At 41.0% G+C, this 24,847-nt stretch overlaps 1 protein-coding gene and 1 long non-coding RNA gene across 8 annotated transcripts in view; one reads left to right on the top strand and one right to left on the bottom strand.

Moving 5' to 3' along the window:
- Positions 1 to 5,139: 5,139 nt before the first annotated feature.
- LOC135568796 (uncharacterized) lies at positions 5,140 to 15,275 on the bottom strand. 2 transcript variants are annotated; one of them, XR_010462728.1, is made up of 3 exons: positions 15,191 to 15,275; positions 6,240 to 6,336; positions 5,140 to 5,886 (listed from the first exon to the last, which is right to left on the bottom strand). It is a non-coding gene; the product is annotated as an uncharacterized LOC135568796 (long non-coding RNA). The 2 variants fall into 2 exon arrangements; XR_010462727.1 differs by lacking the exon at positions 15,191 to 15,275 and adding an exon at positions 13,906 to 14,369.
- The window catches only part of LOC115113207 (POU domain, class 2, transcription factor 1-like), a 33,510-nt gene continuing 22,302 nt past the window's right edge, over positions 13,640 to 24,847 (top strand). For 5 of the 6 annotated variants that reach the window (XM_065015533.1, XM_065015528.1, XM_065015522.1 and 2 more), the window contains exon 1: positions 13,643 to 13,685. Coding sequence is in view for 1 of the 6 variants with exons in the window: in XM_065015516.1 (XP_064871588.1) it covers positions 13,640 to 13,685 (46 nt within the window). In the remaining 5 variants the exon portion in view is untranslated. Of the gene's footprint in view, positions 13,686 to 24,847 lie in introns of all 6 variants that reach the window. The other variant, XM_065015516.1, reaches the window with a different exon arrangement.

Raw genomic sequence — 24,847 nt, 5'->3', positions numbered from 1 at the left:
CCACCTACTGTACTGGAGTGTCAGGCCAGTCATGGTGTGAGGCCAGTCATGAAATGCGGTCCAAACACTTAAAAGACACACCTTACCCCCTCAGCCCTCAAATTAAGTGGACACTTCTGATGACGTGTCATGACGTCTGACAAGTATACACTTGCAGGGCAAGGGGTGAGGGAGGAAGGAATGATTATTATTGGACCACCGTGTTCATCCCGCGCATTTATGAGTGCATGTCTACTTATATTAAATATATCATTATTAATATACGCCTACTATATGATAGCTAGCAAATTAATTTGCTAACTAATGTTAGCCTGCCTAGCTGGAGCCTCTGAAGGAAAATGTTTTATTTCTACAATTTCCAAAAGATAACCAAACAAAAACATATTTACTTTTTACGAGACGCGTTTGTGCAGTCATGTGCGTTAGTAGCACAATTTCTAACTTATTTGCATTCATTTTTACTTATACTTGTATGCTGACTTCTCCATTGATGTTGTTTTTAAGTTTTCCCTGACTTTTCTTAGCGGATGTACACCCTGGGGCGGCAGGGTAGCCTAGTGGTTAGAGCGTTGGACTAGTAACTGGAAGGTTGCAAGTTCAAACCCCCGAGCTGACAAGGTACAAATCTGTCGTTCTACCCTGAACAGGCAGTTAACCCACTGTTCCTAGGCTGTCATTGAAAATAAGAATTTGTTCTTAACTGACTTGCCTGGTTAAATAGGTTAAAAATAAATTAAAAACATGGGGAGTTTCAGGTCCTGGAGTGAACATAATTGTACACTTGCAAAGCTGACAAAAAACGAGGGCTGAGGGGCTTATGTTGTAAACTTCCCTTGTTTGGCTAATCATTTGGACCACCCTCCAAGATGGCGACAAGGATTCCCCCAAGGGAATAAGGGTTTTTTTTATTTATTTTTATTTCACCTTTATTTAACCAGGTAAGCAAGTTGAGAACAAGTTCTCATTTACAATTGCGACCTGGCCAAGATAAAGCAAAGCAGTTCGACACATACAACGACACAGAGTTACACATGGAGTAAAACAAACATACAGTCAATAATACAGTAAAAAAAAACAAGTCTATATACAATGTGAGCAAATTAGGTGAGAAGGGAGGTAAAGGCAAAAAAGGCCATGGTGGCAAAGTAAATACAATATAGCAAGTAAAACACTGGAATGGTAGTTTTGCAATGGAAGAATGTGCAAAGTAGAAATAAAAATAATGGGGTGCAAAGGAGCAAAATAAATAAATAAATTAAATACAGTTGGGAAAGAGGTAGTTGTTTGGGCTAAATTATAGGTGGGCTATGTACAGGTGCAGTAATCTGTAAGATGCTCTGACAGTTGGTGCTTAAAGCTAGTGAGGGAGATAAGTGTTTCCAATTTAAGAGATTTTTGTAGTTCGTTCCAGTCATTGGCAGCAGAGAACTGGAAGGAGAGGCGGCCAAAGAAAGAATTGGTTTTGGGGGTGACTAGAGAGATATACCTGCTGGAGCGTGTGCTACAGGTGGGAGATGCTATGGTGACCAGCGAGCTGAGATAAGGGGGGACTTTACCTAGCAGGGTCTTGTAGATGACATGGAGCCAGTGGGTTTGGCGACGAGTATGAAGCGAGGGCCAGCCAACGAGAGCGTACAGGTCGCAATGGTGGGTAGTATATGGGGCTTTGGTGACAAAACGGATTGCACTGTGATAGACTGCATCCAATTTGTTGAGTAGGGTATTGGAGGCTATTTTGTAAATGACATCGCCAAAGTCGAGGATTGGTAGGATGGTCAATTTTACAAGGGTATGTTTGGCAGCATGAGTGAAGGATGCTTTGTTGCGAAATAGGAAGCCAATTGGACCGCAGCCATGGCCTACATACATAAAAGTATCTTCATTAGTCCTGTTCCTCTAAGAAAGTGAAATGTAGCCCTAGACACAACCACCTAAACTCATTAAAAACTCACTACCCCATTCCACTACTTTGACCCTATCTGCTCCTGCACCATGCCAATGGCCCGGAAGGACAGGACACCATTACTCAACACCTCCTGTAACTCTTCTGAAAACAAATCTTGTATATCCAAATACATCTCTGCAGCTGCCATCACAACATCTATTTTCTGTGATTTTACATTCCATTTCTGCGGTGCAGTTGATAAGCATTGTTATGAATGCTAAGAAGATAGACTTATTAAAGCATAAAATCACTCGTTGGCCTATCCCTCTGTGCAAGCACAAATCTACTACTCACTGGAATCCTCTCAGGATCGCTCACCCTTGACCCATCCTACTCTACTCTCTTCACTGCCTCAGCATACGACACCCTCTGCACTACTCTGATTCTTGCCATTCAACCTGCCTCTCTCGCACCAAACACTTCCGATCCCCAGCAACATGGGCACCCCTACAGTTAACACACACAACTTTATCCACTGAAAACACAATACTTTGTCTCATGCCCTCCTGCACACTTCCCACATCTCCTTCCTACACACTGCTGCAACGTGACCATAAACGTGGCACCTGAAACACTGCAGTGGAGTCGGCACAAAAGCTCTCTAACAGGATAACTGATACATCCTAACATGTCTGGAGAGTGAATTCATTACACTTAGTAATCCCTCTTCCATACAACCATTTCATGCGGATGAATTACCTGACGCATGAAAAAAGTCACGACTGATCTAATGGAAACATGAAATGCTGGTACATTTTTTATAAATGCCGACGGACAATTTGTTCAGTTCGACATGGTGGGATGTTTTTGTGTTGGTAAAATTAATTATGCAAGAAATGGCGGTGGAAACGCATTTATGCTTAAATATTTCTATATGATAACCATCGTATTGAAGTAAACTTGGAGTTACACGATGAGATGTTGTGTGGTCCTCCCACTACGACTTGGGAAAGCATGAACTTTATTAGGATACAGACTAAATAAATGATGATGAACTTCACAGGCTGGTGAATGTGCAAGGTGATGAGCATGATGCTCCATTCCAATAAATATCGAGGGTCTTATTCTGGTGACGTGATGATCGATGCCTGGCTGCTGTTTGACAAATACAAATAATCTCATAATAGGTAACCGCACTGTATTTGAGAGCTATTGGCTAGAGCGCATGTGCCAAAACCAGAGCACATTTGCTATAAAACACAACAGTGTTTGTGACAGTAGAGCTGAAAATCCGATGGAAATTTTACTTGTATTTTTAATTCGGTACATGGGAATTGAACCAGCAAAAGTTATTTTTATGTGCACTGCGTCATAACGCACAGCTGTCACGTTCGTCGTATGAATCGGACCAAGGCGCAGCGTGGTATACGTACATTCTTTATTATATTAAACACTGAACAAACTGAACAAAATAACACAACGCCACATGCCGCTATACAAATGAGTGCTGACAGGCAACTACACATAGACAAGAACCCACAAACACCAAAGGGAAATGGCTACCTAAATATGATCCCCAATCAGAGACAACAATAAACAGCTGCCTCTGATTGGGAACCATATCAGGCCACCATAAACAAACAAATGCCTAGACCTACAAAACCCTACACATACAAAACCCATAGACAATACAAAAACTAGCGTATCCACCCAAGTCACACCCTGACCTAACCAAAATATAAAGAAAACAGATATATCTCAGGTCAGGGCGTGACAACAGCCTTTTATCTTTGGACACGGGCATCCAGGTCCTGCTGGAAGGAGATGCTGCCCTCCTAAAGCACGGGGCTGATGACAACAATCAGGCCTCATCTCCCTGCACAACACAGCCTCATACAGAGTGAGTCACTACAACAATCTGGCCTCATCTCCCTGCACAACACAGCCTCATACAGAGTCACTACAACGACAACAGTCAGGCCTCATCTCCCTGCACAACACAGCCTCGTACAGAGTCACTACAACGACAACAGTCAGGCCTCATCTCCCTGCACAACACAGCCCGTACAGAGTGAGTCACTACAACGACAACAATCAGGCCTCATCTCCCTACACAACACAGCCTCATACAGAGTCACTACAACGACAACAATCAGGCCTCATCTCCTTGCACAACACAGCCTCATACAGAGTCACTACAACGACAACAATCAGGCCTCATCTCCCTGCACAACACAGCCTCATACAGAGTGATTCACAACAACGATTACATCAGGACTCATCTCCCTACACAACACAGCCTCATACAGAGTGATTCACAACAACGATTACATCAGGCCTCATCTCCCTACACAACACAGCCTCATACAGAGTGATTCACAACAACGATTACATCAGGCCTCATCTCCCTACACAACACAGCCTCATACAGAGTGATTCACAACAACAATTACATCAGGACTCATCTACCTCACACAACACAGCCTGCACAACACAGCCCCATACAGAGTGATTCACAACAATGATTACATCAGGCCTCATCTCCCTGATTACATCAGGCCTCAACACAGCCCCATACAGAGTGATTCACAACAACGATTACATCAGGCCTCATCTCCCTACACAACACAGCCTCATACAGAGTGATTCACAACAACGATTACATCAGGCCTCATCTCCCTACACAACACAGCCTCATACAGAGTGATTCACAACAACGATTACATCAGGCCTCATCTCCCTACACAACACAGCCTCATACAGAGTGATTCACAACAACGATTACATCAGGCCTCATCTCCCTACACAACACAGCCTCATACAGAGTGATTCACAACAACGATTACATCAGGCCTCATCTCCCTACACAACACAGCCTCATACAGAGTGATTCACAACAACGATTACATCAGGCCTCATCTCCCTACACAACACAGCCTCATACAGAGTGATTCACAACAACGATTACATCAGGCCTCATCTCCCTACACAACACAGCCTCATACAGAGTGATTCACAACAACGATTACATCAGGCCTCATCTCCCTACACAACACAGCCTCATACAGAGTGATTCACAACAACGATTACATCAGGCCTCATCTCCCTACACAACACAGCCTCATACAGAGTGATTCACAACAACGATTACATCAGGCCTCATCTCCCTACACAACACAGCCTCATACAGAGTGATTCACAACAACGATTTCAGGCCTCATCTCCCTACACAACACAGCCTCATACAGAGGCCTCATCTCCCTACACAACACAGCCTCATACAGAGTGATTCACAACAACGATTACATCAGGCCTCAGAAGACGTTATACATGCTGTATGGTTTGCCATAAAGTTTTTTCATAGACCAAATGCATACAAAACATATATGCTGTGACATTGTGGCCTATGTAACAGCTTGATGTCAGCAGGCTTTAGAAGACATTGTATGCATTGTTTTTAGTTTACAAAACCTTCCAGAAAACCATCCATCACAAAAAATGGCATCACCCATACTGTGATGAAAGAGAGCTAGTGGAAAGTCTTCATATGTATTAGCGTGGATGTCATCACTTATGTCCTCGGGTCTCTCTCGCTCCTCTGTCACTCCTCTCCTGTCTCTTCTTTCCTCTGTCACGTCTGTCCTCTACAGCACACGCATATTGTGGACCTCCTGATCAAGTTCAATGCCCGTCTGAACGCCACTGACAAGTAAGCCTTCAACCCTCTACACAAAGCAGTTCATTAGGTAAACATAGTGAATGTGTTATCTCTCTAGTTGCACAAGTGTTTGACTTACAATGACGTAGTTTCGTCACAATAATTCCCATCTAATATATTTTGACACACATGGCTAGGGAAACCCCTTATCACCCAGTACCTCTCCCACTGACCATATCCTCCTCCTTACTCAGGCTGATGGGATCTCTGCCCTGTTGATGCAATCGATGCCCCCAGGTGCAGAGAGGGGGGATCACCAGCTCAGCTCATCAGTGTCCAATCTCTGGAGGGGACAACAGACATTGCTTAATCTGCGCTTGATTCGGCCCATGGGCCACACAGCAAAACGGACTAATTCATAAATCCTTTAGCTATTGTATTTGAACCTTTTGTGTGTATTTCATAAAGCTTGCCGGTTTTTACAATATTATTTATTTGTAACTATCAGACAGATCTGTAATCGTTTCCTGTAATTAAGTCCCTCATGGCTACAATCTTAAAGGACAGTGGACCAGCAGCAATCAGTATGTAGCCTGACACCACTGGAGGTGTTGATGGTATTTGTGTAGAACAAGAAAGAAAACAAGTAGTTAGTTAACAGGAACAAGTAGCTCCGACAGCTCCATCCCAACATACTCTGTGAACTCCCATCCCACTCCTGCTGTATGTCCTGCTCGCCCTTCAAGAGGTCCCGCTGAAGCTCACTAGTCTTGTCCTGCGTCAACCCAGGGTGCTGGCGGAGGGAAAATAGACAAAGCAATGTGCTTATCATATTTTTTTCAGGGTTTGGGGGAGCACTGGGTAAGCCATCCTCACATAAAACATAATAGCCCTGGCCTATTTCTGTGTTTCACAATGTACATAATGTTGTGAGTGTCTTATAGAATCCTGGTGAAGTTGAGAAACCAATAGTACAAAAATATTTTATCAAATACTGTGTATATCTATATATTTTTTTGCTAATTATGTGATACAAGGTGACAGTATTGATTGCTAGACTGATTAATTGGGACACAACTCAAATTATGAGCTTGGTTTATAAAATGGGCATATCACAACTGCATAAGTTTTTAACAACGTTTTCAGAAACATAATTGCGTCGTGTCAAACAGAATATCATACAATGATCTCCTGACGTGCACATATAGAGCAAGCTACAGCACTGTCCTGTTTGTCGCAAATAATTTACTTGCATAGACAAAATGTTGTTCACGTTCCCAGTGGTTGTGCGCACGGTGCTTTGTGCCTCCATATTTCCCCTCCCCCAGCAATCCAGATCCACGACCCTGCTCTTATCTCGTGCTGGAATGCACGTTCACGCTTGTTGTGCTGCAGTGTTAGTGCCCATGTACTAATTGGTTCCTCAAACCTGAACTTGCACGATGTCAGCACCCACGAATCCGGTATATGCGACCGTCAGTAGATTACATTGAGAAAAAAAAACGTCTGACCATCTTGGAGGCTGTCTTGTTCTTATTATAGCTCAACGGTTTTGAATCTAAATTTAGAGAACTGAACTTAAACTGAATTTCAATGCATCTGAGAAGTTGAATATATGAAACTTTGATCAACTTAAAATTATAGTTTGTAAACTTGATACACAGACAATGAATGCAATATCTACCAGATTGAAACTGAATACATAAATATTGAATTTGAAGATTCAATTAAATTGAAATTTAATTTTAAAACTGAATACAATATTCACTCAATTCAGTTTCAAATCATGAAATTCAAGTTCAATTTGTGCATTACAAATTCAAAAATATTACATTAAAATTCAATATCCTAATAAAAATGATGAAATTCAAATACATGTTGGCACTGAAATCGCTCCATAGTAGAGTTTTGTTGAGTCTGAGAACGAAATGTATTTATTTTAAATAACTTTCTTTGAACGTTCTTTGAATGTTACTGTTTTCTTGTTTTTTTAATGGAAAGTTTTCCTCATGTTCTGAAAACATGACTTTAAATAGAACCATGAGGAAACCTGCAGAAACGTTATGATGAAGTACTGAAATTCCCACAGAAGAATGTTGCTTCTGAACGTTCTGAGCACATGACTTTAATTAGAACCATGAGGAAACTTAAATATAATGCTGAATTACTGAAATTCCCACAGAAAAATGTTGTTTAATGTTTTCTGGACTATTTGAGTACAATCCCAATGTCAAACCAGTTAGAGAACATTCCAAGAACATTAATGTAAATGTAATCATGTCGAAGACGCTTGGACCTTCTTTTTTTATATTTTCTGTGGAATTGTTAACAAACAATCCCCCATAAAGAAAATAAGAATTAAAAAGGTTCAGCCCCTGGTTCGACTGTGATCTTGCAGAGTTACTCCACCTCAAGAATTGCATTTGGCGAAAGGCTCGGCACAAGCATACTCAGGCTGACTGGCTATCGTTCAGGCAAATGAGAAATAAGCGCACTCAGGCTATCCAGAAGGCCAAAGATAGTTACTTTAAGGAGCACTTCTCTCTGTGGGTCTAACCCCAGGAAGTTTTGGAAAATGGATAAAGATCTGGAGAATAAACCCTCCTCCTCACAGCTGCCTATGTCCCTCAATATTGATGATGTGGTTGTAACTGTGACGAGAAGCACATGGCTGAGCTCTTTAATCACCACTTCATTAAGTCAGGATTCATATTTGACACAGCCATGCCTCCTTGCCCATCCAACATTTCCTCATCTCTCACCTCTTCTAATGCTACTATCCCCGATGCTTCTCCCTCTTTTTCCCCTGCCCCGCTAAATGTTTCTCCCTGCAGGCAGTCACTGAGTCCGAGGTGCTAAAGGAGCTCCTTAAACTTGACCCCCAAAAAACATCTGGGTCAGATGGTTTAGACCCTTTCTTCTTTAACTTTGCTGCCCCTATAATCGGAAAGCCTGTCTCTCCTTTCTGGGTAGGTTTCCATTGCTTGGAAGGCAGCTAAGGATCCTAACTGTTTTAGGCCTATTTCTATTTTGCCCTGTTTATCAAAAGTGTTGGGGAAAAAAAGTTATCCCTCGGGTATGGAATCTGGTTTCCGCTCAGGTTATGGATGTGTCAAAGCAACCTTATAGGTCCTCAATGATGTCACCATTGCCCTTGATTTGAAGCAATATTATTGACTTGGCCAAAGCTTTTGATACGGTGGACCATTCAAATTATTGTGGGCTGACTAAGAAGTATTGGTGTTTCTGAGGGGTCTTTGGCCTGGTTTGCTATCTATCTCTCTCAGAAAATCTGCTGTCTCAGCTACTGCCTGTCACTAAGGAAGTACCCCAAGGCTCAATCCTAGGCCCCACTCAATTTACATCAACAACATAGCTCAGGCATTAGGGAGCTCTCTCATCCATTTATACGCAGATGATAGTCTTATACTCAGCTGGCCCCTCCCAGGATGTTGTGTTAAATGCTCTACAACAAAGCTTTCTTAGTGTCCAACAAGCTTTCTCTACCCTTAACCTTGTTCTGAACACCTCCAAAACAAAGGTCATGTGGTTTAGTAAGAAGAATGCCCCTCTTCCCACAGGTGTCATTACTACATCTGAGGGTTTGGAGCTTGTGGTAGTCACCTCATACAAGTACTTGGGAGTATGGCTAGATGATGCACTGTCCTTCTCTCAGCACATATCAAAGTTGCAGGCTAAAGTTACATCTAGACTTGGTTTCCTCTATCATCACTCCTCTTTCACCCCAGCTGCCAAACTAACCCTGATTTCAGATGACCATCCTACCCATGATAGATTACGGAACCTATATCATTTATAGATTGGCAGGTAAGGGTGCTCTCGAGCGGCTAGATGTTCTTTACCATTCGGCCATCAGATTTAAGACCAATGCTCCCTATAGGACACATCAGTGCACTCTATACTTCTCTGTAAACTGGTCATTTGTGTATACCTGTCGCAAGACCCACTGGTTGATGCTTATTTATAAAAACCATCTTAGGCCTCACTCCCCCCTATCTGAGATATCTACTGCAGCCCTCATCCTCCACATCCAACACCCGTTCTGCCAGTCACATTCTGTTAAAGGTCCCCAAAGCACACACATCCCTGGGTCGCTCCTCTTTTCAGTTCGCTGCAGCTAACGACTGGAACGAGCTGCAACAAACACTCAAACTGGACAGTTTTATCTCAATCTCTTAATTCAAAGACTTTATCATGGACTCTCTTACTGACAGTTGTGGCTGCTTGTGTGATGTATTGTTGTCTCTACCTTCATGCCCTTTGTGCTGTTGTCTGTGCCCAATAATGTTTGTACCATGTTTTTGTGCTGCTACCATGCTGTGTTGTCATGTTGTTTTGCTACCATGCTGTGTTGTCATGTGTTGCTGCCTTGTTATGTTGTTGTCTTAGGTCTCTCTTTATGTAGTGTTGTCTCTCTTGTTGTGATGTGTGTTTTGTCCTATATTTATATTGTATTTATTTTTTAAATCCCAGGCCCCCGTCCCTGCAGGAGGCCTTTTGCATTTTGGTAGGCCGTCATTGTAAATAAGAATGTGTTCTTAACTGGCTTGCCTTGTTAAATATAAAAATAAATAAAATGTTTGAACTTTTAGGAAACGGTCTGTTAAAGTATTGAAATACCAAGATTTCTTTGTTTGTTTTGTCAAGTTCTTTAAATGTGCTGAGAATTTTTCAAAGCCAAACAACCATCCTGCACCAGTCCGAGAAAGTTGTAGGAATGTTGTATGCAAAATAACCATAGGACAACATCTCACCAAGCTCTAAGAAATGTGTGGTTTTCAGAACGTTACGCGCTAGCTCCGCAGATAGCCTACATCGAATTCCCTGTACCAGTTTTGTTGTTGCATAAAGTTGACATATGCACCTTTTTATTTATCATAACTGTTCATTTGGAAGTATGAAGAAGCCCATATTCTACGCTTGTGAAATATGTTTTTGTGTGTAAAAATAGAGGTAGATGAGGCCAACTGTTTACAGCAGTCGTCATATTCATCCACAGTCTGCAGATGGCAGTGTTGGACTGAAAACATAAGGCTGAATTACCTGGAAGTATCTGGGCTTCTATATGTAGCCCTGGATGTAGTTGGCCTTACTGTTTACCTCAGTTTATTTATGACATGTTACCTGCTAGTTTATTTACACATTCTTAAAGTTGTGCAAATGTTATGAAGTCCCCTTGATTGCTTAGCAAGTACCACTTCCCCCTCGATTCGGCTCATACCTGGCTCGAACTAGGTTCTACAGCCACAAAGTTATAATTATGGCTAAACCAACCTATTTCTACAATTTCTCTTCATAAAATGTGATTTTAAACCTGACCCTAACCTTAATCATAACCATAACCACACTGCTAACTTTATGCCTAACCCTAACCTTAAATTAAGACCAAAAAACATATTTGGGGTTTTCATTCATTTTTACATTATTGACAATTTTGACTTTGTGGGTCAAGAATTTAGTAGAAAATAACTCTTAACTCGGGACCTCTGTTTTGCTAACACACGTGACCACCCTCCTTGACAACATTCCAACGGTTTGAGCCACCTAAAAGGTACTAATTGGATGGCTACATCCGTGCATGGCCGGCCCGCTCATGAGGCAGGATTAGGCGGCCGCCTATGTTGGCAGATTGATGAGGGCAGCATTTTCTGAGCTAAACTGATTAAGACACACACCTCCAACAACAACACAAACAACCTCACATAATTCTGTCCACCAAAAATGTAAATTTCTCTCGCAACCAGTGTATATGCATATGGCTGTTTTAGGTGAGAGCTGATGCTGCCCTGTGATAAACAGTGCCCACTTTGTCAAAGGCATGGGGCACAAAATATTTTGCTTGTCCATTCCCAGCTCGCCTCTCCAGGGTGCTGTTGGAGAGACGCATCGCTGCAGCGCTCCACCAATGTTCAGTCCCAAAACATGGTCTAACATAAATCATGTAGCAGATATAGGATATGGTAGAAAGAGTATGTGGCCTTTTCTGTAGCCTACAGGCTGGAAATAAAATGTATGACAATGTAATGAGACTGACATTTTTTTACATCGTGCAGGTTTCTATGATCAAATGGCCTAACCTAAATGGTGTTCAATCTAATAAAAAATGCGCTGTCATGTCAACAAACAACAAATCCTAAAAAACGGACAGGTCAAAGTAAAATGGATAACATGGAACCGATAATCACAACTGTTGTCCAGGACTTTTACTCCCATTGTCATGATCAGTTGTTTCAAGTTTTTATCCATACATTTTTGCACAATGTAAATAGGCTCACGACAAGTCCTGATAAAGTTGGGTAGCTGATAATCAGAACTTAAATAGCCAAATTGATTAGTCACAGGAATCAGGACTAATAAAGCCAATGCAACGACCTGTTTTACAAATGGTGGGCCTACAACATGGATGAGCATTCATAAAATTCCATTGAGGCTGACATGGTTTTCTACACCTCAGTAATACAAGCTGTTTTTTTTGTGTTTTACAAACGGTAGGTTTAACATATAGATTCATACAATTCTGACGTCAAGTTGCTTGCTTAGCGAGTACCACTTAACCCACAATTTGGCTCATACCTGGCTCGAACTCGGGACCTCTACTTTGTTAACACTCCTTGACAATGTTCCAATGGCACAATTGGATGGCTCCATCCACAACATGTCAAGCTATCTGTGGAGTGAGCTTGCAGTACGTCCTTAACGCCGTTACACAAACTGCAACCAGGTAGTCTACAACAGTACATACATAGTACAGTACTATCTATGTAACAATATATAGGCTACCCACTGTGACTACACTGTACCAACTTCTGTAACCATATAACTACATAGGTTTTAGGCCACTTAGTGTATAGTGGGACCACACCTCTGTCTCAACCACCTTAATAAACTCTGGTTTGAGAAGACTACAGGTGAGTGCAGAAAGTAATACAATGGAAACCCATCCTATCCTTTCAGTGGTCATGAGTGGAAGAAGACAATGAGACCGTGGGACAAAGGATTCTATAGATGATATTATGGACGCAGGGATGCCTCTGATAACTCTGAGGCAGTGTTATCATGCATTTCTCACAAACACAGACACAAGGTGTCTGCTCTGTACTCATATCACTTTGAAAAACTACAACTGAATGGATTGCACTGTTCTGGTCAGGATGTGTATACCCTAGACAAGTACACTGAAGCTTTCAATTAAAACCTGTAATGATACAGGGAGAAAAACAATCATTTCCATTAAGAGAACTCAGGGATCAGGCAGTTGTACTCAGCATTGATAGACGCTTGTCACACAGCCCTATATAAAACACACCACCGAAAGCGTAGAGGTTCTTTGTGGTTGAGGTTTGTTGATTTCTATCCGTTTCCCTGAAAATCTATGATAGTAAAGTCACATTTAAATGCCTATTTGCTAATTACATCATAAATCATAAGGGCAGTGCATGTTGTGGATCCACTCTCTACTCTTTGGGGGCCTTCTTCTGGCACACGTGGAGTCTGCTGCGCATAACATGAAACCAACTGTGAGAAATGACTAATGTCACTGAACTTCAATGCATCATCACAGAGATTTGTCAATAGGATCCATAGATGTTTCAACTTGATTGCCTGAAGGGCAGTGGAGCTGTACATACATCGAGTTTAGGGGACAACCTCAGGAGACAACCCTTGCTTTTATTCTATTGGTTTAAAAAACTGATGCTGAACACTATAGTCTAGACTATATGTGCTACTGTATACACACACACACACACTGTTTACCACACATGTTACACATGTATGCCATTTCACATACACTAACAAACAATGCATTATGATACTATTCAATATTCTGCCATATTTGCAGCCTACAACATTGAAGATGTATTTAGTTCAATTTACTTTAGACTACTTAGGTTATTAGAATATTACTAAAATGAGTTAACACATGCAAATATAACATGGTACGAAAAAAACATATTCATACTTTTTCAAATGTATTTTAAAAGTAGGTCAAAATACAGTACACTTGCACTGAGTTGTGTGTGTAGATTATAAATCCCTTTCCTACCAGGGCTGGGATTTCGGGTTAAATATTCAAAATGGCGGACGGAGGAGCAGCGAGTCAAGATGAGAGTTCAGGACCAGGTAATCATTACAGCATTTTACATATTCATACTTATATTCAAAAACTATTTATCTGAAACCGTTTAGCACCGGAGAAAGGCGACCACAAAATAATGTTGCTGTTGTCCGCATCATCATATCAATTAATTCCCCGCTAGCGGATATTTGACAGGGGGAAACAGGCTATATAGTATTGCAGTGCGACGGCGAAAAATAAATACATATAAAAAGACATGCCTACCTTTGTGATTAGACCGCTGAACCCCGCTACATATTCATACCACTGTCTAAAAATACGATTTAGCATATTTTATTAGTAATCGGCGACGTGACTGTTGTTTTTATACATGCCATATTCAGATATTGCTCAAATACTGTAGCTGTGCTAGCTTGATACGGTGGTTAGCTTGGCTGCTATAGCTAGGCGATCGGCTTTGTGTTGATGCTTATTATTGTGCGGTGAACCTTCTTGGAGGATGTTTGCATATTCATTTTTTTTCCACCAACAGTCAGCGGCTGCGCGTACCACACGTTACAGTAACATAATAGAAAGCCGAGAAGCTAACTTGCTTGATGTCGCTTTTATATGCCTATTCTCCCCAGCCTTTGTGTCCGGTGCAGTCGTTGTAGCTGTTGTGTTATTCATGTGGGCCTGTCCGACGGCAGAGAGAATGCGGAGTTCAGCATTTTACATGAACTATTCGACGCAAAATATGTTCAAACCTTTTTAGTTTGCCAGTTATAGACAGTCAATTTCTCATGTTTTTAGATTAAAAAGTAGGCTAAACCATATTTGTTTCATCCATTGTAGGCAGATACAATCTGACCATTTTCAGCACCTAGTGCGTGAGCTAGTTTCACGGACATCAACAACAGCACTACTTTTTCTTTAGCATAAAAGCCCAAACCCTTTATGAAATGTTTAGCATATATTGTCGTTTTTTGGACGTATTGGTCAAACCCTTTATGAAATGTTTAGCATATATTGTCGTTTTTAGGACGTATTGGTTGTGCTGCCTACCTCCTAGGTGTTTTAGCCTTAGTGATGAATAAACGAGTTAAACTATTTATTTTTAGCTAAAATAGTTACATAAAGGCTGTTCCTGCTATCTTAAATACAACTAATAACATTCACGGTCGACACGAGAGAATTTGACCAGGAGACATGCCCTGCCCCAAATAACCGAGAACAACTGATACGATTGTATCTTTTGTTGCCGCCATTGTCTCGACTTTCGCGATGTGGTTTTCAGAGTTAGGATGAAAGATTTGAAGTTTCGCCCCAAACGCCCGACTCACTCTTGTCTTGCTTTATTTTGTGTGTGCGTCTGTATGGGTGGCGTTTGTTTACGCAGTCTGAATATATTAAAAACTTAATTAGAATGCCTAATTCGGGGAGGTTTCCTATATTTAAAAACAGTGGAGTCGATCTCTCCGCCTCTCTCGTTTAGAACGATTCCCGTCTTCAGTGTAGGTTTTGAATGCCGTTTTTTTTTAGCAATCCATGTCGGAGAGGCTTAGGTTACCTGTGCCAATGTTTTTCCTGGGGAGAGGTAGCGAGGCCCACTTCCGTGACAGTGAGGGGCAGAAGAGAGGCACAACCCATTCATGTTCTCGGTCTCATTTTGTTTAAAGGGCAGCAAACGGCTCCCACCCATTTTCTTTTCACATTCCGCTGTTTCACCGTGATAATAAACACTCTAGATTAACACAGTTGCCGAAGTAACCTACAAATAGTTTGCTCTCGATGTGATGTATTTTATGATGATTTTGATGAACTTTTATGAACATTCTATCTGGCCAGCAAACACATTTTCCAAAAGATTCGTGAACAAGGCCATTTTCTGCTTAGGCTAATGTTTGTGTGTGTCAACATTGTAGTTGTTGGTTAGTTTTAAATGATTAAACATACGTTTATTTATATCGCTGTGTTGTGAAACCAGGCTGTCTTTGTCACTGTAAAACATCACTTGGGGTGGTCAATTTATTTTTTTGTTGCTTTGGGAAGGATAGTGTGGTTTTTTCCCCCTGGTTTACATTCACTTTAGCAGGTTTGACTATATAATTTCTTCCATCCTAGCCAGAGTTCCTCATCTACTTGTATGGGCCTCCCTATATCAAGGTATTTTGGTACTCTGTCTATCCTACACTCTATCACCATTCATAGTGACAGTAGTGGTAGGTGGATTGTTTGTCCAGATCTGCAATAGGCTAACTAGCAAACATAAAAACATTCAAAGCTGCATCAATTTTCAATATGACTCCACAAGAACAAATAGGAGGAGCTGATAGGCAGCGGAGAGGCCAGGTGCATCATTGCGCATGAAATCATTAAAAAAGCTCTCCTATTGATCTTGTTTAGGGACAATACAATCATCCTTCCTAGGCTAGCCTACAACACAACAATGCAATGAATAATTGCATTATTGTTTTCAGGTGAGTACAAAATTCTACTCTAGGCTGCATTGAAAATGTCATTTGAATAACGGCACAAAGTCCCGTGATTTGAATGTTTAATTCCATTTGGATCAGTTACTCTCGACAGTTTGAGGTCGAGAAAGGCACAGTAGCAGGCCAGTCTGGTTGTATTTTCACTTCTGATACTTTCGATGCTCTGTCTGTTGTGGATCATCGTTCTCCCAAATCGCCCTATAATAATGTAGCCACATGCTCCCGGTAGACCCAGTTATTCCGGAAAGCTTAATGCTCTTTCTGCCTTCTCTCCAATTCGAGTGGCTATTCCTCGCGCACCTAGAACCTAATGCTTCAATATAGCCAAAATATTTGCAATTTAACTTTTTGACAAATACAAATATTCTCACACTTTTGTCCATAATAGTCTCATCATGTAGACTATACCTGCACTGTATCTGCGAGCGGTTGACTAGAGCGCGTGTGGGCACATTCGCTATACCTACGTGACATTTTTAGTGACAAAGTCATCAGTAGTTCTAGAGTTGAAAATGCAATGGAAACCCTTTTCAAATGTATTTTTTATTTTGAACATGAGAATTTAATTGAAAAAGTATTTTTTTTGTCATATACTATGTATTTACACACAGACTTTTATCCGCAACAAGTTAATTTGATGGAAACAACTTATTTTTTTGACCAAATTTACATTTTTTAAAATCATTTTTTGTTGTGCGGGTTACAGGTACATTATCCATTTAAATGTTTACGTTTATAACATGTACTCATAGGCTCCCACTCAAAAGAAGAAGGGAAACAATTCCAGAATACATAAAGAGTTTAAGTAAGAATACATTTCAGTATAAACAGGAAAATAAAATAAAAACATGTGGGCCTCCACTCCCAACTTTCCATTCCCCCAACCTTCCATTCCCCCAACCTTCCATTCCCCCAACCATCCATTCCCACAACCTTCCATTCCCCCAACCATCCATTCCCCCAACCATCCATTCCCCCAACCTTCCATTCCCCCAACCATCCATTCCCCCAACCTTCCATTCCCCCAACCATCCATTCCCCCAACCTTCCATTCCCCCAACCTTCCAGTCCCCCAACCTTCCATTCCCCCAACCTTCCATTCCCCCAACCTTCCATTCCCCCAACCTTTCATTCCCCCAACCTTCCATTCCCCCAACCATCCATTCCCCCAACCATCCATTCCCCCAACCTTCCATTCCCCCAACCATCCATTCCCCCAACCATCCATTCCCCCAACCTTCCATTCCCCCAACCCCACCCAGCCAACATGTCACCATCCAAAGATTAAAATAGTAATATATAGTGCTGCCTGTCAGCAATAATTGTCTCTGATTGATTGAGAGATTTACATATCTATCATTAAGTAAATAATAGATACAAAGCATTGAATATTTACATTCATGCACTTCAAAATGAATTTTGTAACCTTTCCCCAGAAGTCTTTATCAGCAGGGCATTCCCACATCACATGTGCCTACCTCATTTAGGGGACACAGTGAAGATTTGGGGGAAATTTCATTGTGAAACGTTTCCTTGGTGTTAAATACAGTCTATGAACAAACTTAAATTGTATAAATTGACGGTTCGGATTACTGAATACCAAGGCCATATTTTTCCATATTCTGTTCCAGTTAAAGGGTTGTTCAGATTCAATTAGATCTGTGGACCATACTTTTTTAATGGCTCAGAATATGAGCTTTCCAAAAGTTGTTTATACATTATAGAGATCAGTCCTTTCAGGAGCCCAGATATATTTTTTTAAATAAGTCCAATCATTGGATGGTTCGGTATTTGGGTTTCCCAAGGGACTCCACAGGCCAACATAGATTACCTAAATTGTAAATCTAGAAAAAAGGAGTTCCCTGGTAATGTGTATGTATCTTTAAAATCTTGGAATGTTCTCAAACCATTACTGTCCATGATATCTGCAAGCGCACGGATTCCACATTTGGACCATTGGGGGAAATGCAAAATTAAATTGTGTTAGCAATAATAGGACCAAAGCAAAGTTTACATTGTTTAAGGGATATATCCCTATAAACAATGTAAACTTTTTAAACAATGTAAAGTTTATATATATATATAAAGTATATCAGTGAAGACCACCTCTTCCAGGGCAGTAGGAGACACCATATTTCTCTCTACTCAGCCAGGGGGCTGAAAAATAATGTCTGAAATACAACTCTGATGGGAAAATGTACATATCGTTTGTTGTAAATATATTTTAGAATATTTGCATGAAATTTGGTCGCCAATTGGATGCAAACCTAGTTATAGACACCCTAAAGACTCTGGCAATTACGCTAGTCCAGTGTCACTTTGATTATGTCTGCACATGAATGGTTCACCAGCAACCGCAAACATCTAAAGAATAAGCTACAGATCAGCCAAAACAAGCTTGGAAGAATTGGACTTAAACTCATCTGGATGTTGAGCATTTTAAGCAGCTAGGCTGGCTATTTGTGGAAAAAAGACTAGTATTAATTTACCTTGGTCTAGTCCACAGAATTATCACGGACTCAGCCCCCAGGTAACTATCCAACTATTTTTCCTTTGTTAGAGATGTCTACCAGCATAATACTGGAGCCAGAGACTTTAATATTCCCTGTTTTAAATATAAGAGTTTATCTGGTAAGAACACATTTTTATATTCCGGTGCTGTTGAGTGACACAAACTACCACAGCAATCCAAAGCCATACCGACCATAACCACTTTTAAAAAATAATGTCAAAATCTGGCTGATGGAGACGTTTTGAATGTATCCCTGTAATGTAATGTGTCTGTATCTATGATTTTCCCCCCTGGCTGAGTAGAGAGAGAACTATGGTGTCTCCTACTGCCCTGGAAGAGGTCTTCACTGATATATCCCTTAAACAATGTAAACTTTGCTTTGGTCCTATTATTGCTAACACAATTTCATTTTCACATTCACCCTCCTTACTTCCTCCCAGTTTTACATCTCCACCACCCCCATTCCATCCCGAGAGTTCTGAACATGAATATTCATGAATGTAAACATAGTAATCGTGAATAATGCATTCTGTTCAGTAATAGATGCAGGGAATCAGAAAGGTGTGCATGAAGTACATACAGACAAGCTGTTCTAGAGTGGGAGTTAGAGAGGAGCATGTCATATGCAGATCGAGATGTTCTGTAAATGACTCGAATCAGACGGATAGTAAAGGGCATTTCCATGTAAAAGGACCCATGAGCACCAACATGTGACTTCATAGGTGCATATTAAATTGGGTGTCAAATGAAAGCTAAGAGTCTATATTTTGGGGAAATGAAGGCACGTATACATTTTTCAACCATTGTCCATCCTAAAAATGAGGCATAAGTAAATGCTTTGATTTCTGGATAAACAGATGGAAAAAGGTCTTATAAAACATCTACCTGAAAAAGTCTTGAACGCTATCAGAAATACATCCAAACATAATGATGTTGACGTTAAGACCCCTGCCAACTAATACTTATATTTTGTTTTGGAGAAATGGTTTACCTTCTATAAGTTTAAGAAATATTGACTTGTGACTTGTTACCGTTACCAAAAACTCACATATCTATGAGATATTTTCTAATTCCTCTCCATCATAAGGAGGTAGGATAATACAATTTCACAGAAGTAACAAGTAATGGTAGACCTACCAATTAGTTATAGTGATTTTACTGATTCCAATTTTGTTTAATGAATTATTAAGTGATTAAAACTCGTAATTCTAACGGAATTCCCCCCCAAATTGAACAGAATTACTGCAACAGAATTGGCTACAATAGTCACAAATTGGGCTGTGTCGGTCATGGTATTGGGCTGTGTCGGTCATGGTATTGGGCTGTGTCGGTCATGGTATTGGGCTGTGTCGGTCATGGCATTGGGCTGTGTCGGTCATGGCATTGGGCTGTGTCGGTCATGGCATTGGGCTGTCGGTCATGGCATTGGGCATGGCATTGGGCTGTGTCGGTCATGGTATTGGGCTGTGTCGGTCATGGCATTGGGCTGTGTCGGTCATGGCATTGGGCTGTGTCGGTCATGGCATTGGGCTGTGTCGGTCATGGCATTGGGCTGTGTCGGTCATGGCATTGGGCTGTGTCGGTCATGGCATTGGGCTGTGTCGGTCATGGCATTGGGCTGTGTCGGTCATGGCATTGGGCTGTGTCGGTCATGGTATTGGGCTGTGTCGGTCATGGTATTGGGCTGTGTCGGTCATGGCATTGGGCTGTGTCGGTCATGGTATTGGGCTGTGTCGGTCATGGTATTGGGCTGTGTCGGTCATGGTATTGGGCTGTGTCGGTCATGGTATTGTGCTGTGTCGGTCATGGCATTGGGCTGTGTCGGTCATGGTATTGGGCTGTGTCGGTCATGGTATTGGGCTGTGTCGGTCATGGTATTGGGCTGTGTCGGTCATGGCATTGGGCTGTGTCGGTCATGGTATTGGGCTGTGTCGGTCATGGCATTGGGCTGTGTCGGTCATGGTATTGGGCTGTGTCGGTCATGGTATTGGGCTGTGTCGGTCATGGCATTGGGCTGTGTCGGTCATGGCATTGGGCTGTGTCGGTCATGGCATTGGGCTGTGTCGGTCATGGCATTGGGCTGTGTCGGTCATGGCATTGGGCTGTGTCGGTCATGGCATTTCTTTTCTGCCGGTAATAGTCATGCAAATAACTGCCGGTCTCAAGGTAATTGACAGTTAATTAACATAAACACATTTTAGCATCTCCAGGCCTCCACACATACAAGCCACGTACAAGCCGCTTATGCGCACTTTTGGAACATCTACATTTGAAAAAGTCTAGTAAACACCATCACAATAAATTCACGATTTATTTTAGTCAGGTCTAAAGAAACATGATATGAAGAAAATGTATTTCACTTGAATAGAATGTGAGTTGGCCTACTGTATGTTATCTGGCTATGCGCCATGACATAGGCTGTAATCTAATTCATTTATCATGCTTATAAATGCAGTGCCATTATTTTCTATACAATTATTTATTTTAGTAAGAAGAATAAAATAGAAAGGATATTTTTCCCATTCCACAGTGAGTGTTATTATAAAGTTGCCATGTTGAGTGTAAAAGTCCTCATTTGAAACAGGTCCTATATGCTAGATTTAGAGTTATTTGGAAACTCTAGTTGTGAATGATACAAACCTCAGAATGTCTTAGAAATCAAAACATAAATGGGCGGCATGATGTGACTAAAGGGTATTGATGATCTGACGCTTTTCTCTCATCAAGTGATTATATTTTCACCCATCAGACTATTCTCAATGTAATCTATCTGGTCTTTACTAATATGTAAAATTAGTTTAGATTTAGAATAGTCCATTATCAAATGGGCAGGGGGGAAAAGACATCCGTATGCACTCTAATAACGAATGGAGGCCGCTATCCCGCAGTTAGTTTTTCAATCATGCTGGGTAGGCTACTCAAGTTTTATAGCGGAGCATGTGCTTGATATGAACAGCTGAGAAATAAATATAGCAGCAGGTGGGATCCTCTTCTTTTTAGTGGCAACCATCAAACTCTGCTTTCACATTGCATATAGAAATGTCTGGGCTTATAGGAAGCATAGTACTGAGTTCACACTCAAAGGTGATTACTAGAATGTGTTTAATTTAGCAGTATAGGCTAGCTAGACCAATTATGTACCAAAGGCATCTTAAATCTTTTATCATAATTTGTAGTTTTTTTCCCCCTGTGTGCGTAATATGCGGTAGGCTATAAGGCTTTGTATTGTATAACGGCACAGTCATTATTTTAATTCATTTTTTTTTCCTGGGCTCGGTCTCATATACATATGTATAAGCTCTAATTTGCATATGGGTGTTTAGAACGAATCATCACCTTAGAAAGCGCTGTCCATTTCCTTGTTAGGCTTTGAAACAACATCCACAACGGCCATGTTTTACACTCAGTTTCAGCCTGTTGTTCAACTTTTTTCTTCAACTTGATCGATCACAGTGTGGTGAGTTTTAAAAGCATGATACTGTTTTGATGATAAGTATTTGATGTGATTTCTGATTGCATTTGATGTCCACTGGGCATACTGTTATGTTCAGCTCATAACTGTTTTCTTTGTGTTTCTGTCATCTGGTGGTCAAACCAAGTGTTAAAACAGTTTGTCTGCCCTCTCTCTCTGTCTCTCTCTGTCTCTCTCTGTCTCTATCTCAATTCAATTTCAATTCAAGGGCTTTATTGGCATGGGAAACATGTGTTAACATTGCCAAAAAAAGTGAGGTAGATAATATATAAAGTGAATATATAAAGTGAAATAAACAATTAAAATTAACAGTAAACATTACACATACAGAAGTTTCAAAACAATAAAGACATTACAAATGTCATATTATATATATATACAGTGTTTTAACAATGTACGAATGGTTAAAGGACACAAGATAAAATAAATAAGCATAAATATGGGTTGTATTTACAATAGTGTGTGTTCTTCACTGGTTGCCCTTTTCTCGTGGCAACAGGTCACAAATATTGCCGCTGTGATGGCACACTGTGGAATTTCACCCAGTAGATATGGGAGTTTATCAAAATTGGATTTGTTTTCGAATTCTTTGGATCTGTGTAATCTGAGGGAAATATGTCTCTCTAATATGGTCATACATTACTCTCTCTCTGTCTCTCTACTGTGCTGCACTGAACTCTACTGTGAAACAGGAGGAGAATAACATTCAAATTCAGAATGATGCATTTCTGTGTTGTACAAATTAGGGACCATCATGTAATTCCGTTACCGGTTGTAAATCCGCTTCATTTCTTCAAACTCTAGGTGCCATGTCATAGCTGACACCCCATTATGTTTTTTATTTTACCTTTATTTTACTAGGCAAGTCAGTTTAGAACAAATTCTTATTTTCAATGACGGCCTAGGAACAGTGGGTTAACTGCCTGTTCAGGGGCAGAACGACAGATTTGTACCTTGTCAGCTCGGGGATTTGAACTTGCAACCTTCCGGTTACTATTCCAACGCTCTAACCACTAGGCTAGCCTGCCGCCCCTTTATGCAGACATATTTGAATTCAGAGCAAATATTTGACAACGTGGTCGTATTAAAACCCGAGGGGGATTTGACCGTAATTCTGTTATCAAAGTTGGCATCGGCACAGTTCTTCCAATAAATGTGTTTTTTGTACAAATAACAAATATAGCATAGCCAGAGAAAATATATAGCGTAGTTCAGGTATCTTTTAGAATGTACTATAATCAGGGTTGCCAGTGGCCCTGCTTGAAATGGGCTAGCCTACTCAAAAGTGAGGACAGAAATACATGATAGATAGGATCAGACACATCCTTACTCAGGCCTCTGCTTTTTCCACACATTCTATAGCTCCTCATTTCCTCTGTTTACATTTTTTTTTGGGGGGGTAACAACTTACTTTTGAGTTGCACCAGCCTACCAACAGCTAGCCTACCTGTGACAAATGGAGAAACATTTGGTCACCGTAGTTGTAGAACAGTGAAATGCCTTAATGCAGACACTGTAACATTCTAAGTACTGTTCCAACAAAGTAGTTTAGGCCCATAGGCTCGACTCGACTACGATATTAATGGGAACTTAGCTTGTAGTGTTGCCGTGACTTCCATACCATGGGTGAAGTTAAATGTCAGTGGAATTTGAATATATACTTATTATTCTGCGCTCGCTATGCCTCATGTCACGTTGAATGTCTCCGTTCACATGAACTGTTCCGTTATATTCACTCTCAATAAAACCGCGCTAATGAGTTACCTATTTAAAATTCTCTCTGCTCAAATATTTGCATAATGCATTGGTCACGCTCCACATTTGGCTTTTGCAAGACACTAGCAACTGTGTTTTAAATAAAGTGCCTTTCTCCTTACTTCTAATGTGTGTTTTGATATTTTCCTCTTTGTTTCTGAACCCTTCTGTTTTCTCTCTTTGTTCGGGTTTTAAGAGAGGTAGAGTAGTGTACCGGTTTGGAAGGAGGAAGACTGTAGCTTGGTTATCTCTATGATGGTTTTTTCCATCAACAAATGTAGGCCCACATGTTGTATTGATTGGTACCATTATATTATATTCTGCCAGGTCCACTTATTCAGAGGCACCAATATTCCAGCCAAATTGAACCATTATTTTAATTGTTTTAATTGAACCCGTTTCTGAGAACTGGTTCACGCAGGACATTTGAGTCATTAGCAAAAACGACCTGATATGGCCTTTTTGGTTGAGAAAAACATTGGAGAGTTGGTGGTTGAGACATACTTGCTATGGCTTTGAGAAAGAGGGTTTAAATGTTGTAACCTGGCGTAAATCGGCCTTCTGAAGAAAATGTTTAGTCATAAGGTTCCTTGGCTGAAAAAGTACTCAAACAAACTAGGCTAATGCCCCCACTGGCTGCTGTTTGGTTAGTCCTGACCAGGCCCCAGCATCACTACTGTTTGGTTATTCCTGACCAGGCCCCAGCATGGCTGCTGTTTGGTTAGTCCTGACCAGGCCCCAGCATCACTACTGTTTGGTTAGTCCTGACCAGGCCCCAGCATGGCTACTGTTTGGTTAGTCCTGACCAGGCCCCAGCATGGCTACTGTTTGGTTAGTCCTGACCAGGCCACAGCATCACTACTGTTTGGTTATTCCAGACCAGGCCCCACAGCATGGCTACTGTTTGGTTAGTCCTGACCAGGCCCCAGCATCACTACTGTTTGGTTATTCCTGACCAGGCCCCAGCATGGCTACTGTTTGGTTATTCCAGAC

This window comes from Oncorhynchus nerka, linkage group LG3 (genome assembly GCF_034236695.1).
Source record: "Oncorhynchus nerka isolate Pitt River linkage group LG3, Oner_Uvic_2.0, whole genome shotgun sequence".
Classification (NCBI taxonomy): domain Eukaryota; kingdom Metazoa; phylum Chordata; class Actinopteri; order Salmoniformes; family Salmonidae; genus Oncorhynchus; species Oncorhynchus nerka.
This window is presented reverse-complemented; position numbering and strand designations above follow the sequence as displayed.